This window comes from Pogona vitticeps, chromosome 1 (genome assembly GCF_051106095.1).
Source record: "Pogona vitticeps strain Pit_001003342236 chromosome 1, PviZW2.1, whole genome shotgun sequence".
NCBI lineage: Eukaryota > Metazoa > Chordata > Lepidosauria > Squamata > Agamidae > Pogona > Pogona vitticeps.
In genome coordinates this window covers 315,506,977-315,522,700 of record NC_135783.1, presented here as the reverse complement: position 1 = coordinate 315,522,700, position 15,724 = coordinate 315,506,977, and the positions used below count along the sequence as shown (strand labels likewise).

The window sequence follows — 15,724 nt, the reverse complement described above, 5'->3', positions numbered from 1 at the left end:
AGGCGAATTTAAATTAAGCAAGGGAAGAAATTTGTCACTAGTATACCGATACAGTATGTGGCAGTCATTCAGAAGGGCAAACAAGGCAGCTTGGGAAAGTGGCCAGTCAGCCATATCACATGGCGTGAGATGCCAGTGAGAGAGACACACAAAATCTCTCTGGAATGAATTTTATTTTCAAAACGATGCCCTACTGTTTATGCATTTCTCAAGCACAGCTACAGTCCATTTCATAGGTAAAGTACTTTTACAGTAATTCCTCAACATACCTATACCTACTTTAATTCTCAAACAGTGATTTACTATAACGCAGAAGGCAGCAGAGATAGATGGTGGATTATTTTGGCATTGTGTCTGGATTTGATTTATCCTGGAAAAATAAGCATGGAAATGATTTTACCAATGTATAGTTCTGGCATTTTAATGTATAACAGTTGTGTTGTCACAGTAGATATTTAACAGAGTAAATTACACTTCTTTGCTACAAAAATATACCTCCCATGAAACTGCCTATTTGTTTATCACATTCTTTCCATGTTTGTTAAACACAGGGGCTACCTTTGCAAGCAGTCCCATAATATCAAAAAATGGGCAGCAACATTTGTATGATACGTATTTGTCTTTCTGTATAGCAAGTGGTAGAGCTGAGGACCATTTTTCGTATTGGTCAGCAGATCTAGGGCCACATTCTGAAGTGGGGGGGGGGAAGAGTTTAAAGGGAAGACATGTGGCCAAAGAGGCCAATTTGCATATTTAATTTATATTATTGTATTTTCAATAGTACTATAAAGATAGCTGCAGTGAGTTTTTATTAACTGAGAAATAGATGTGACTATGAAAAAAAGAGTTACCCAGTGTGGTGTAGTGGATAGATTGACAGACTAGGACTCTGGAGACTAGGGTCCAAATTCCCACTTGGCCGTGGAAACTTACTGGGGGACTAGAACTGGTAAAACAACTCCTTAACTATCACACTTACTTTGGAATGCCTATTAGAATCGCTATAAATCAGTTTTGACTTGATAACACATAACTAACAAAGGGAAGCATTTAACTGCAAAAGCCGATTTGTACCCTCTAGTAACTGCTATTTTAAAAAAAGAGAAGACAGACACATACAAATAGAGGTCCACATTGAACACAAAGCCCTAAGGCATAAATTATATGGAGACTAGCACTGGCCAACAAATAAACTTAAATCCTTGTTTGTTTGTTTTTTCTTCAGCTACATGAGCAAACAACGCCAACTGTTCACATTGATGCATTCCTTTATGATGATGACTGTATAGACACATTGTGTGAAAGGGGCGAGATGAGCAGAAATTACTGTTTAACATGTGGTTCACATAGGACAGCGCCATTAGGTAAGCATTTATATGTTGCTGTTTCAAGCCAAACCACAAACTGACTCATGTTTCCCAAGCATCAGGTCCAATGGTTGGTTCGCAAAGTGAATATGCAGTTTCTTTTGGGTCCGAGTCAAAATGGGACTAGGTTTTTCAGAGTGAGCTGTGCAAGTAATTGCCAGTTACTGAATTCCTCAATGTGGCAGGCAATATTATGTTCTCTCATTCAAAAGTAAATACAGTGGTGCCTCGCCTAGCAATGTTAATTGGTTCCAAAAAAAAAACATCGCTATGGGAAAACATCGCTAAGCGAAACACAATTTCCCATAGGAATGCATTGAAAACTGGATAATCCGTTCCAATGGGAAGGGATTGTCAGAAAAGGCAAGCTTCCAAAGAAACTGCTTTTCTACGGAACAGAAAGGGTCCGGAATGATCAGCTCCTTATCAGGCAAAACTGGGTCCTTTAATTTTACCCTAGGGCAGCTGAATCATTCTTTCTCCCAAGTCTGATCCGATTTAACAAAGAACAAAACACTTATAGGAGTTTTAGGAGATCTAATCATCCTCTTTAATATGTAGGACCCCAAATTGGTAGCATGAACGTGACCTGATTAAACACATCAATTTAAAGTAGCCAATTAACTATTGTAGCTCATGGTCTATCCAAGAAGCCAACTTCCAGACATTTAGCATTTTCTTATTTTATTAGAAAAATAGAATTTAGAAAGAAATTAGTTTAAACAAACTAAACAAGACATCTTTACATAATCAATTATTTCCAAACCCCAGCCATCACCAAAAGATATAATTCCTCTACAAAATACAAAAATAACAAACTACTAACTACATTTTCAACAAAACTGTAGATTCTATTAGGTTTAATCTTACTGTCCATTCCAAAAATAAAGTTTCTGAGTCTTTCTTCTGATGATCATCCTTCCGTGCTGGAAAGTCTCTTCTTTCTTCCCTTCTGCTCTTCTTCTCTTCTCTTGTCCCATAAATCTTAAATAAGGAATTATGTCCTTGCTCTGTCTGGGCTAAGACAGTTGCTTAGCGACGAGATAAAGGTTACCTTGGTCTGCACAGAACTTTTGCAAACTGAGCCTTGGACATCTCTCTAACTTACAGACAGAAATCAAATGGATTTCTAGACTAACTTAGTCACTATAAAGTAAATCTATTTAACTTTCATAAGCAAGTTCATCACAGGGATTACCGTCCTTAAGCGAAAATCGCCATAGGAAATATCGCTAAGCGAAACGCAGTTCCCCCATTGGAATGCATTGAATAGGTTTCAATGCATTTCAATGGTTTTGACAGGTCCATTTTCGCTATTTTTAAAGTGTCTTAAAATGTTCAAAAACTGTTTAAAATGCTTGGAATCGTTAGTGCACCCTGTAAAACCTTTGCAAACTTAATTTGGCTTTGTTTTAAGGCTTCCTAGGGATTCCTCCTTTTTCTCTCTGTCAATGGACTTATGAAAATAATTGTGCACTATTCTTTGTTTATAATTAATTCAACTCCATGAATTCTGTAATATATAAAATAGTCCAAGATCATTTGTGATGGTTAACACATTTCTTAACAAATTAATCTTCAAACCAGTTGTTCTGCAGTAATTTAACTAAACTTAATATGAATTACTTAACTAGTGTCTGAATAATTGTTCCAGCAAGCCTTTGATTTTATTCTTTTGTCCTAGAGTTCATTTCCCATTCTTTTTCCCTTATGGAGGTGAAGTTTCTCTATCAACATGTACTGCCTGACCTGACTGGAAAGGTTGTGGTTGATGTTGGTTCCAGACTTGGTGCAGTCCTGTTTGGGGTAAAACACAATCCAGAAATTTGTTAACATTTGTGCAATGTATCTTTCCCTTTTTCCTAGTGTTTTATACTCATTCTCCTATGCTATCTTGAGATGTGGTTTCCTAAAAGTCTTACCAAAGTACTGTAGCTCAGTGTCAGAGGCTCAAACTAATGTTTAACATGTAGAAATGACCAGGTTAAGTCGCTGGAATCTCAAGTTTAAATGATCTCAAGTGGCAGACCTCAAAAGAACTTCGCCCTGGGTTTTGAAGTGTTCTTGCCAGTTAGCATACATTATTCTAGTAGATTCAAGGCAAAGTGATATCTTATTAAACTCACCTTGTTCCCAATAAATATTATTTGTTGGTTACTAATTACATTTTTCCTTTGGTGACACAGACATCACTCTGGAAGAAAAAACTGATTTATTTGGTTCTTCCTTCTCTGCTTTTGTACCTTTTATTGTAACATTAGCCACTCTGATTGCTTCTATGGAATTCAGTAGACAGGAGAGAAATTCTTTTATAAAAAAAGAAAATTGTAGAGCCATGCTAAAACTAAAAAGATGTTCCAGAATCAGGTAGCTCATAAATATAACAGGCTAAACCGAAGAAGCAATATTCCTTTTTCTAGTTTTCCTTTAAAGCCTAGCTAGATATCATAGTCGCTTGCGTACAAAATCAAGTTCTTTGTTGACATTATCTTAATAAATTATGTCAACAAATGAGGTACATGCAGGGTGAATCCTAAAACAGAATCATTTGTTAATTATCAGCTCTACCATTGAAATCTAAACAGTTATAGAGTTAGAATGGAAGATAGCCTCCAGATACTGCATTCACTTTTTCCTTGAAATAACTCTTTTCATCTTGGCTTCCTTTACCGAAGTGGAAAATTTCCATATTTTCTCTGCAGAGTTTCCTTTACTAGCTAGAGAGTTAAAGTTTCAAAACTCTATAATAATGAAGTATTGGCTTAAGATCTACAGTGGTGCCTCGCTTAACGATTGCCTCGTTTAGCGATGAATTTGCATAATGATGTGTTTTTTTAGAAAATAATATGCACCGTATAACGATGTTTCCTATGGGCGATTTTCGCTTAGCGAAGTTTGGGACCATGCTTCGCATAACGAATGCGATTTTAGGTCCCCTGCTTCACTTAACAATGTTTCTTTTTTCAATTAAAAAAGTGTCTTAGAAGGGTCAAAAACGGTTCTAAATGCTTGGATTCGTTAGAGGACCCCCTAAGTCATGTGCAAACCTGATTTGGCTTTGATCTGACTTTTCGTTAATGTATGGTGATTTTTTTTTAGGCCCATAGGAACCAATAGACCTGTCAAAATCTGACAGCTCCATGCTTTCCTATGGGGGAGAAAACAATTCACCATAAATTAACGAAAGTTCAGATCAAAGCCAAATCAGGTTTGCACACGACTTAGGGGGTCCTCTAATGAACCCAAGCATTTAGAACAGTTGCTGAGTCTTCGTTAATTTTTTGTGAATTTTTTCTTCCCCCATAGGAAATAATGGAGCTGTCAGATTTTGACAGCTGTCAAAAGTTGGGGGGAAAAATTCACCATAAATTAACGAAAAGTCAGATCAAAGCCAAATTAACTTTTGCATCCATTTTAGAGGGTGCAGAAGCTAATCCAAGCATTTAAAACCATTTTTGACCCTTTTATGACACACTTAATTTTGCAAAAATTGACTTCGCAAAGCCATTGAAATGTATTGAGTCAGCTTCAATACATTCCAATGGAGGAAACATTGTATTGTTTAACGATGTTTCCTATGGGTTTTTTCGCTTAAGGACGGCAATCCGTGCCTATTGGAACGGATTAACCGGTTTCCAATGCATTCCTATGGAAAATGGTGTTTCGCATAACGATGTTTCACATAACGTTTTTTTTTTTGAACCAATTAAAATCGTTATGCGAGGCACCACTGTACCTGGTAGTATGCATGTTGTCCCATAAATGTCAGGTTTTCAAATATTTTTTTCTTCCCATCACATACTAACAAAGCAGTTTGGGGAATACATGCTGAATAGTAAATCTGATTGTGGTCAATGGGCAAAATCCAACTGGATACTCTTATGCCTGTGCAAGAGGAATTGCAGGGGTTGCCGTAGTTAATTGATGTGGTGTCAACTTTGCAACTGAATTTTTGATCAGACGAACAGTTTTGAGAACTCTGGGCATCAAATTTCTTCCTTCAGGGCTCTCCAGAGGCCACACAGACAGGTGCAAAAATGTAAAAAATAAAACTGGAAGGGCTAGTATGGCAATTCCTCACTGAAGATAGGATGAGAGTAACATATCAGGGACCAGGAGTTACCAAAACTGTATACATTCCCTGTGCTGCTAACAATAAATACTGTAATAATATTTTATATTCTTGGTAGTGTAATCCTTAAGCTAGAACTGATGATGTTCAACATTTATAGTTCAATGTTGTTAATATCCTTACTGGCTTCTTTATGGCCATCCTGTCTGATGCCTCCTTTCGTTAGCAAGGCTGGTCTAAACTCCATTTGGCTGTTCAGTTGTCAGTCCTTACTTTCTAAATCTTCCACTCCCACCTGAATGGTCCTGGCTTTGAAAAGGCTTTAGGAGGTTATTGTCCCAGTTATTTATCTGTCACAACAAAAGGTCACTCACAACTGTTTTTGAAAAATGAGTACTTTAAGCTGTTAGGGTTGGGCCTTGTGACCTATTTAAAAGTTTAATTGCCACTCGTGGAGGCTTTCTGGAGCTACAATTCAGTTTTTCAGTGTTGGAGAAAGAATACACAGGGAAGGGCTGACAGTTACAAAAACAGACTCGTGGGACTTTCATGCAGCCTCAGGACTACACATCTGCAACAGAGCCTGAAACGTCGTAAGATTCTTAAAGACTTATCCTGTACCTATAACTTTTGGAAGTGAATTCTCTTGATAAATGAAATCTAAATTTCTTCACTTTTCCTCTTTCCATTTTAGGGCTACTTTTATAGCTCAGCATCTCAGATCTATGGTGTTGAAATGAATACAGAATTTTGTCAGTTGCAGGAAGCTATTGTTGAAAAATACCAACTCTTTGACAGAATAAAGGTGATACAACACATTTGACTGTTCTTTTTATAGAGACTGTTCTATTTATGGTAGGTTAGCAAATTTATATTCCAGCATTAAAAAAATTTCTGGGTTCAGTCACACAGACAAGTTGGGTAAAATTTAAACATTTTTAAAGTGTTCATATTTGAAAATTTTAGTTTTGAAAAGCTGTATTCTTAGTTCAAAATTTTAAAAGGAGACCAGAAGAATGTTATAAAATGTGTATATTTGTATTATTGAAGGGATACTGTAGCAGTGCAAATTGTTTTATTTAGCTAGCTAACAATAAGACTTTTTCCAAAATAATAAGATTAGTGAAGTATAGTAATACTTGGGATTTGTGTAGCACTTTTGGGTGTTCAAGCATTTCTCATGCATGACCTTGTAGTAGTTCTTATGACAATTCTGGAAGGAACTTCCAGCTGTTTAGACATGTTTCTCAGATTGTGAGAAATGTTTTGAAGCTAAAGTGAGAGGCTTGCTTAAGGTAAGGAGATAACTGAATGGTGATGAAACTCAGAACTTAGTCTCTCAGCCACAATGCTGCAGTAGCTAACAGTGGTTCTCAAACTTGGGTCCCCAGATGTTCTAGGACAAAAGCTCATAGAGTTACAGTACTGGCCTGGATTTCTGGGAGTTGAAGTCGAGGAATATCTGGGGAGCCAAGGTTGGGAACCACTGAGCTAACAGAAGATGAAATAATAATAATAATAATAATAATAATAATAATAATAATAATAATAATAATAATAATAATAATAATAATAATAGATGATGATGATGATGATGATGATGATGATGATGATGATGATGATGCAGCAAAATGTCGGGCGTTGTTATTGTTATTCAAAAACACCAGGCACAGTCACAATTATAAAAAGGTTGACTGGTTTTATATAACAGATACAAGTTTTAACCAAAAACATACTGTGCCGATATCTAACAGCTACTTAGGTTTTTGGTTAAAACTTGTATCTACTGTATTATATAATACCAGTCAATGTTTTTATAATTTTGACTGTGCTTGGTGCTTTTGAAGAAGAATAAGAAGAATTACTATTATTACTATTATTATTATGAATCGTTTTAGCAAGGCCTGTCAAGATTTTGGACTAACAATCAGCCTGAAGAAACCACCAGTCATGGGCTAGGGCATGGACTCAACTCCCTCTATTACCATCTTCACACAAGAATTGGAGGTTGTTCATGACTTTGTGTACCTTGGCTCAACAATCTCTGACACCCTCTCCCTAGATGTCGAGCTGGATAAACGCATTGGCAAAGAGGCTACCATGTTCTAGACTCACAAAGAGAGTATGGCTTAATAAGAAGCTGACGGCATATATCAAGATCCAGGTCTATAGAGCCTGTGTCCTGAGCACACTCCTGTACTGCAGTGAGTTCTGAACCCTTTGTGCACGGCAGGAGAGGAAGCTGAACACGTTCCATATGTGCTGTCTCTGATGCATTTTTGGTATCGTTTGGCAGGACAAAGTTCCAAATAGAGTAGTCCTAGAATGAGCTGGAATTTTTAGCATGTATACATTACTGAAACAGCGACGTCTATGTTGGCTTGGGTATGTCATGAAAATGGCTGATGGTCAGATTCCTAAAGATCTCCTGTATGGAGAATTAGTGCAGGGAAATCTCCCCAGAGGGAGACCACAGTTGTAATACAAGGATATCTGCAAGGGGGATCTGAAGGCCTTAGGAAAGGACCTCAAGAGATGGGAAATCTTGACATCTGAGCATACAGCCTGTAGGCAGGCAGTGCATCATGGCCTCTCCTATTTTGAAGAGACTCTTGTCCAGCAGGCTGGCAAAGAGGCAGTCCCGAAACCAGCAAAACCAGGGAGCTGGACAGGGGACAGATTGTATTTGTCTTCAGTGTAGAAGGGATTGTCAAATTGGCCTTCTCAGCCACACTAGATGCTGTTCCAAGTCCTCCATACAGAGCACAGATATGAGTGGTTATCTATCTTGCTTGAAATATTACTTTGTATTAGATTTAATCAAGAACTGAGTCCTAAATGCTGAAAAAATGCACAAGAGAGATGAAAAACTTCTTTTTTCCTGGTCTGTTAATTTTACTGATTGACACTAATACGTATCAAATAATCTTTTATGTTAAAAAGCTTCAAAATTCTGTCCCTTCAGGTGCTTAATGCAGACATTTGTACTCAGGCTTCACTTCTTAAGAATGCTGACGTTGTCATAATGAATAATGTCTTTGAATATTTCCTTGACAGATCAGAACAGGCCAGGTAAGTTCTGTGTCTGACAGATCAGCAATACCTTTTTGAGAACAAACTAGCCTTGCATGTACTAGTTAAATCTAGTCTTTAAATATAAACACAGTGGTTTTTTTTAAATGTACATTGTGAACGTTATGAGATATATTATTTGTTTCAGTTCTTTGCATGCAAAAAACATAAGGACAGCAGACTGCAATAATTCGCATTCCAGCAGCAGCTAGAATGATAACATTGCTGAAGGCAGCTAGTCAATATTGCTTCTGTTAATGCAGTGACATGCAAAGATATTGGACCTTGTCTAATGGTGAAAGCTATTTACCAAAATCCACAAATGGAAAACTGTTGTATTAAAATCAGTTTGCATTTTTGTTTTTAGTTTTAAAAATTAAATTGAAGACCTTCTGGCAGACCTCAGCAATGTGAAATATCAATTGGTGGTACAATTACAGTTGGGTACCTGTTTTTCATTCATTCCACTTTTTGGAGAAAAGTAATCTTTGCAAGAATGTTACTCTATTCTTAGATGCAGGGAATCAGAGATGGAGAGGAATAAGTAGTTTTTGATTGTTATAACTCAACCTTTGATTAAAGACGGGTGTTTTTGCATTAGGGATACAATAATACAAAAGCAGGAGGAACTCTTACTATCTAATCACTCCATAAATCTGGACTTGGGAATGATAATATGAGAGCTGAAGATTCAAACTCTGCTGCCCATAGAAACAAGAACCTCTCTTGTAACACTTAAATAGAGATGCCAGCGATATCTTCCTGAGTCCTCAAGAAATAAGAAATCTCTTGATGAAAATGGTGCCTATCATCCCTGAAGAGGAAGTTCTAATCAACAGGTACTTCACTGTGCCTGCAACTGAACAACAGTATGAGTCAGTTTAAAGGAGCGTCTTAAAGAGCCACCCCTAAAACCTGCAAACTTTTGCCTTATAGCATCATAGCATCACAGGATTGTTTTATATAAATCTCATCAGAGGCTGATCTGACATGTAAACATTACCAGAACTACAAACCCCACCCAGCACCATTGGTATGTTAGCCTTCCATGCCTAGCAGATCCTGCTAAGTCTGCTCTTGCAGGACAAGTGAATCTAACACAGCTAAGGTTTTCCAAAACAAAACACAACATATTTTAAGCAAAATTAACCTAAACCCCTGGCTGAGAGCCACGTCTACTGATATGACTTTACCTCAAACTGCATTATATGCAGCACAAAACTGTATAGTTGATGATAAGCTCTTCGGTATAAGTTTTGTATCTGAAGAGCAGTCACCTTTATATCCACATGATGCAGCAACTGAGGTCTGGCATAGCAGTAATGAAAATAGATCTAAATTTATGGGAATAAGTCACCTCTTGTATTAGTGATATGCCTGGAAGGGTCAAACATGATTGACTACCTTATTCTCTGCGTCCTAACAAATGCCTTATCAGAGTTACCGCCTGGTCCACTGTAGGATGGACTTCCAAACTGATAGACAAGGATTTCTGTTCCTAATCTGAAGTTCTTTGTATTCAGGAAGCCTGGATTATTCCCATGGTTTTCTCTTATCTCCCTGGATATGCGGTTTATACTTTACCTGCTATCAAGTAGGAAAGGCGGGGGGGGGGAGAGATTTATTTATTCAATTTATATGCCGCCCATCTGGTTACTAAGGCCGCTCTGGGTGGTTCATGCATGGCAAGACCTGGTAACTTTTATCTTAGTTGGTAAACATCCAAATGCTCTGCAGTGGGATGTGGTTTTTAGCAGCACCATCCTAATTCTACAGATGACTTGCCCAGTAAGCTTTAGAATTTTCTTGATAAATATGTATTGCCCCCCCCCATAGAATTTAATGCATGAAAGTAACATTATCTTAACTACACCAAGCCCTAACGGATCTATTTAAGGGGTGCACTGACCCTCCAGTTTTGCTAGCAGATTATATGAATGCCAGAAGGGGGGGGAGGGGAACTATAAAATGGGAGATGAATTAGGATTTAGATATAAAGACTTAAATTATCTCCCTGTCAAAAATACTAAGGACTTGTGGATTAATAAAGCTGGACAATCTTTCTTTGACCTCATTTACAAATTCCATCCAAGCCTGTGTACATTTATTGGATCAGGAGACAAACATGTGACAATAATAATATAAGTGTGTGCCATCATGCCAGTTCTGACCTATGATGGCACTTTTCAGGGTTTTCCAGTAGAGAATACTCAAGAGTAGTTTACCATTTCCTTCTTCTGGGGCACCTTGAGACTGTGCAGCTTACCCAAGACCACACAGGCTAGCTCTTTTGGGATGCACAGTGGGGAATTTAATTCCCAACCTTATAGCGTTGCAGCTAGATACCTAAACTCAGTGAATTATTCAGCAAACTAAAAATGTGATAGATTACATTATTCTCTTACACTGAGCACTGCCTTCAAAAATGTAAAAGTTTTTACTAGACCTGTGAAGGAACCATATGCCAATTCAATTATTTCTCTCTCTTTTTCTACTAATTAAAAAAAGAATCAGTAATGATGGCACCCAAAGAGAATCTGATAGTCCAAGGAGAGAAAAGTTTGTTTTGGACTAAAAACTTAAAAGAATAGATAAACTCATTTCTAATGTTCTTTAGGTTGCTATCCTTGAGCAAATGATGTTTTTTACCTCTCTAGATACTTTGGAATTTTTTGGAAAAGGTTTTCAAGTAATTAGACCTCTAATGGTCACTTTTAAATCTGCCTGCACAGGCACACAAAGCTGTCAAGTCTGCTTTGATGCTTAGTGTGGCATCCCGACATGAACAATAAGGAAAATGAGGCAGAAGGACTCACTAGAAAATTACTCTTATATCTGACTATGGAGAAAGAAAGAAAAAAAATACTGTGACGGGAAAATGGGGAACATGTAAGGAAACCTTGGCTGGATTATAATTTGTATTAAGATTATCTACTGATTCACACTTTGCATTGAGCCTACTACTATGCCTGTGCCTTTTTTTTAAAGAGATGATTTGATATTATTGCTAGAACAGAGTAATCATATAACTTTGTTCCGTGTAGTTCTTTTATTGGAAGTTCTTATACTACGTAACTGACATCATAAAATTGCCTTCAACCATTGATTCATTTTAGGCATCACCGTTGTTTTTAGATTTTAATTCTTTTAAAATCAATTTTAGTGTTTGGGCAAGAGCTTTTTTGCAAAGTATGATTTGTTCTTCTACTTTCAAAGGGGTTAGCTACTTTGATTTTATTGTTAAAACAGTTGTATCCTTAAGCCAATGCATTAAAAACAGGTTCTTTAAAATGATGTAATCAGTCTTAGAGGAAAATACCGGCTGAGGGATCAGATAAATCTGAAAGGATGTTTGATAAGGGATGAGATAGGTTTGTGAGAGGATTTCAACTTGTGCCCTATTTTAAGTGTCATAGGAAGAGTCAATGACACCATGTTCTTCAAAAGGCTATTATGCTTAGGTGGGCCAAACTAGGCTTCTACCTGTAATGCTCAGGACGTGGGGGTCCTGTGTTTAAGCTCAGGACTTGGGGAGTCCTGTGTTCAAGCACAGTCTCACAAGAGCAAACAAAAGAAGACTATGCTTTGCTGTATCATGCTGTGTTGTCATAGGCAAGGCACTTCTGTAAGGCTTGCTTCATGAGAAATCTGAACACGCTTTATTCTAGATGCTGGAAATTCATCAGTGAAAATGTAAAAAAGAAAGGATCTTTATTAGTGACAGTACCAAGTCTTGAAAAATCTCTTTCAGAACTTCAGGTAAGGTAGTTGTTTTTCAAACTTTTTAAATATCATTATTAATCCAATGTATGAGGGTAAAATTAACAGATTTATTTAACAGATTTATTCAAAGGATAAGAGCCGATTCGTAGTATTAATGACTCTTCTTTGTAGTTTCTGTGAATCAGACATTTGGGATTGTCCTGTGCCTGCATGGAGACGTTCAGAACATTCTACTAGCAGGTTCACATAGAAGTTAACACATGGAGATGCCACCTCAATTGAAACAAATTATCCTAGAGGCTAGAAACCAATCCATCAGATGTAACTACAAATATACATGGATTAAACTTTTACACTTCACTAGGTCAGTACAGAAGCCTCCCACGCTACATTCCTTATTGCATTTTTCTCTACACCTGAAGCAAAGCAGTATATCCCACTCTTAATTAAAAGTTTACTTGTTGGCCATTGTAGCACATCAACCTCAAAGGTCTGGTGCCTCTTCTTTCTTCAGATATATAACCCTTTTAAAAGGACTTAAGGAACAGTTACCCAAATGTTCAACACCTGCCACAATGATTTGTTACTTTAGTACATAATTAGCTCATAAAACTACTATTTGAACCTATGGCAACTTCCAATCTTAAATTTATATCCTACAAGACAGTGTTTTTAGTCACAGACACATCACTACAAATAGTTACTGAGCGGTGTGCTTTTTGATGCAACCCACCTTTTCTGCAGTTCTATAAAGACAAGGTGACAATGTTCCCTGACCTGTTGTTCCTTCCAAAGGTGGTTTCAGATTTCCACCTCAACAAACTTCTAGTATTGCCTAACAGGAGGTGGAGTTTAAATTGCCCCTCACCTGCTCCCCATTTCCTTTATGAGTTTGATCAAAGCTATCCTCCCACAACCTACTGGATAACAAGTACACACACACACACACACACACACACACACACACACACACACACACACACACACACACACACACACCTGGTCCTTGGGAAAATGGTCTTCAATTAAACCGGCCCCTGGTGTCAAAACGGTTGGGGACCACTGCTTTAAAAAAACCTCCAATTTATGAATTATAGAATCATTAAAAAGTTAAGTTGGAAGGGGCTTTAAGGCCATCAAGTCCAACCCCCTGCTAAATGCAGGAATACAATCAAAGCATATCTGCCTGGTGCTTATCTAAGTTTTTCTTGAATGCCTCCAGTGTTGGAGCACCCTCCAACTCCTGAGGTCACTGGTTCCACTGTTGTACTGCTCTAACAGTTAGGAAGTTTTTCCTGCTATTCAACCAATACCTGGCTTCCTGTAACTTAAGCCCATTGTTCTGTGTCCTGTACTCTGGGATGAAAAGAACACATCCTGCCCCTCCTCTGATGGACAGCCTTTTAAGTATTTGACAAGTCTTATTGTATCACCCCTCTGCCTTCTTTTCTCAAGGCTAAACATGCCCAATTCTTTCAGTCTTTCCTCATAGGGCTTGGTTTCCAGACCCCTTATCATCCTTGTTGCCCTTCTCTGAACTTGTTCCATGCAGCATAAAATAGCATTTGCCTTTTTTGTAGCCACATCACACTCTTGGCTCATATTTAGCTTGTGATATGTGACAATTCTAAGATCCTTCTCACTCGTTGTTTTGCTGAGTCAGGTCGCCCCCATCATGTAACTGTGCAACTGGTTTCTTTTTCCAAGGTGCAGAATTTTGCATTTATCCCTGTTGAATTTCATTCCTTTGCTTTCATCCCAGTGCTCCACCCTATCAAGGTTATTTTGAAATTTGTTCCTCTCTTCTAGGGTATTAGCTATTCCACCCAATTTTTTATCATCTGCAGATTTGCACTTCCTCATTCAAGTCATTAATAAAAATATTGAAGAGCACCGTGCCCAGAACTGAGCCTAGGGGTACCCCACCTGTTACCTCCTCACAGTTAGAGAAGGACCCATTAATCATCACCCTCTGAGTACGATTCTGTAGCCAATTGTGTATCCACCTGACACTACATGCATCCAGCCCACTACCTAGTTAGATTGCTAATCAGGATATAATGGGGCACTTTGTCAAAAGCTTTGCTGAAGTCAAGATATACTACGTCTATAGCATTCCCTCTGTCTATCAGGGAGGTTACGTGATAAAAAAACATGATCAAATTAGTTTGGCAGGATTTGTTCTTGACAAATCCATGTTGGTTTCTAGTTACAGTGGACCCTCGACGTATGCTCGGCTTGACGTGCGTACTTTTCGAGGCACGGACTTCTCCGGCCACAAGATTTCCAATTGACTTGCGGCTGGAGAATCGACCTTCGGACCAGATGAGGAAGGCGGGGAAAACGCCAAATTCAAATTTGGCGCTTTCCCCACCTCTTCCTTCCAGTCCGTAGGCTGCCAATCTGCCTCCAGATGCTTTCCAGGGCTTCTCCACCGCCATGGGAGGCATCTTGGAGGTCCCCACCCGCCGCCGATTGTGCCTCCGAAGCATGATCGGCAGTGGGGGCAACCTCCGAGATGCCTCCCATGGCAGTGGGGAAGGCCTCCAGAGGTTCCCCCCTCGCCAGTGCAGGCTTTCCCAGGGTGGACCACGCCTACCAGGGGAGGGCTTCCCCCAGTAGGTTCAGTCTACTTCCCGGGAAAGCCTGGTAGACCGGGCCTACCAGGGGAGGGCTTCCCCCAGTAGATCTGGTCTACTGCCTGGGAAAGCCTGTGGAATAAACCCGGCCTACCAGGGAAGCCCCCACCCCCGGTAGGCCCGGTCTACCAGAGCCAGGGATCATTGCACAAAAATGACCAGCTAACGACACCCATCAGTCACAGTGACCGATAACCCCTTATCACAACAAAAACATGCTGATCACCCTATCTCCTGAACAAAGACAAAAGCTGCTCCCACAGCTATAAATACTCAACTATCCAACAAACAGCAACAGAGCACGGACAGAGTTCCTACTCCAGTCCTCTGAAGATGCCGGCCACAGAGACTGGCGAAACGTCAGGAAGAACAACCTTCAGAACACGGCCAAAGAGCCCAAAAAAACCCACAACAACCATCAGATCCCAGCCGTGAAAGCCTTCAAGAATATATTCTTGACTATTTGTTTATCAATCTCCAGCTGCAATCCCATCCCCTCCACTTGCACTTCACATTTGTCTGGAGGTTCATAGTCAATCCTATGGAGAAAAAAAGACCAAATTACAATAGGAATTGAGCACCTCTGCTTTTTCTTTATCATCTCTTGTCATTTTTCCATCTCCATTGAGTACCTTTGCCACTATTTCTTTTCTTTGTCTTTTGCTTCACCCGCACATGAAGAATGGTTTTTATTGCTTTTTTGGATGGTGGATATTATAAACTTGGCTTACCAAATAGCAAAGAAATCAGTGCTCGGAACTTTGAAGGGGCATTCAACTAGAGCAATTACTGCTTTTATGGCATTCCATAAAGGTGTTCAGCTGAGAAACATTTGTAAGGCAGCCCCTGAC

General features: G+C 38.8%; 1 protein-coding gene across 7 annotated transcripts in view; it reads left to right on the top strand.

Annotated features, from left to right (window-relative positions):
- LOC110089307 (uncharacterized) overlaps positions 1-15,724 on the top strand; it is a 30,096-nt gene that overhangs the window by 10,027 nt on the left and 4,345 nt on the right. For 4 of the 7 annotated variants that reach the window (XM_020812271.3, XM_020812273.3, XM_072986365.2 and 1 more), the window contains exons 4-9: positions 1,226-1,364; positions 3,052-3,173; positions 6,134-6,244; positions 8,405-8,511; positions 9,255-9,350; positions 12,180-12,270. In XM_020812271.3, coding sequence (XP_020667930.3) covers positions 1,226-1,364; positions 3,052-3,173; positions 6,134-6,244; positions 8,405-8,511; positions 9,255-9,350; positions 12,180-12,270 — 666 coding nt within the window. Of the gene's footprint in view, positions 1-1,225; positions 1,365-3,051; positions 3,174-6,133; positions 6,245-8,404; positions 8,512-9,112; positions 9,351-12,179; positions 12,271-15,724 lie in introns of all 7 variants that reach the window. The other 3 variants (XM_072986366.2, XM_078392361.1, XR_013544614.1) reach the window with 2 other exon arrangements.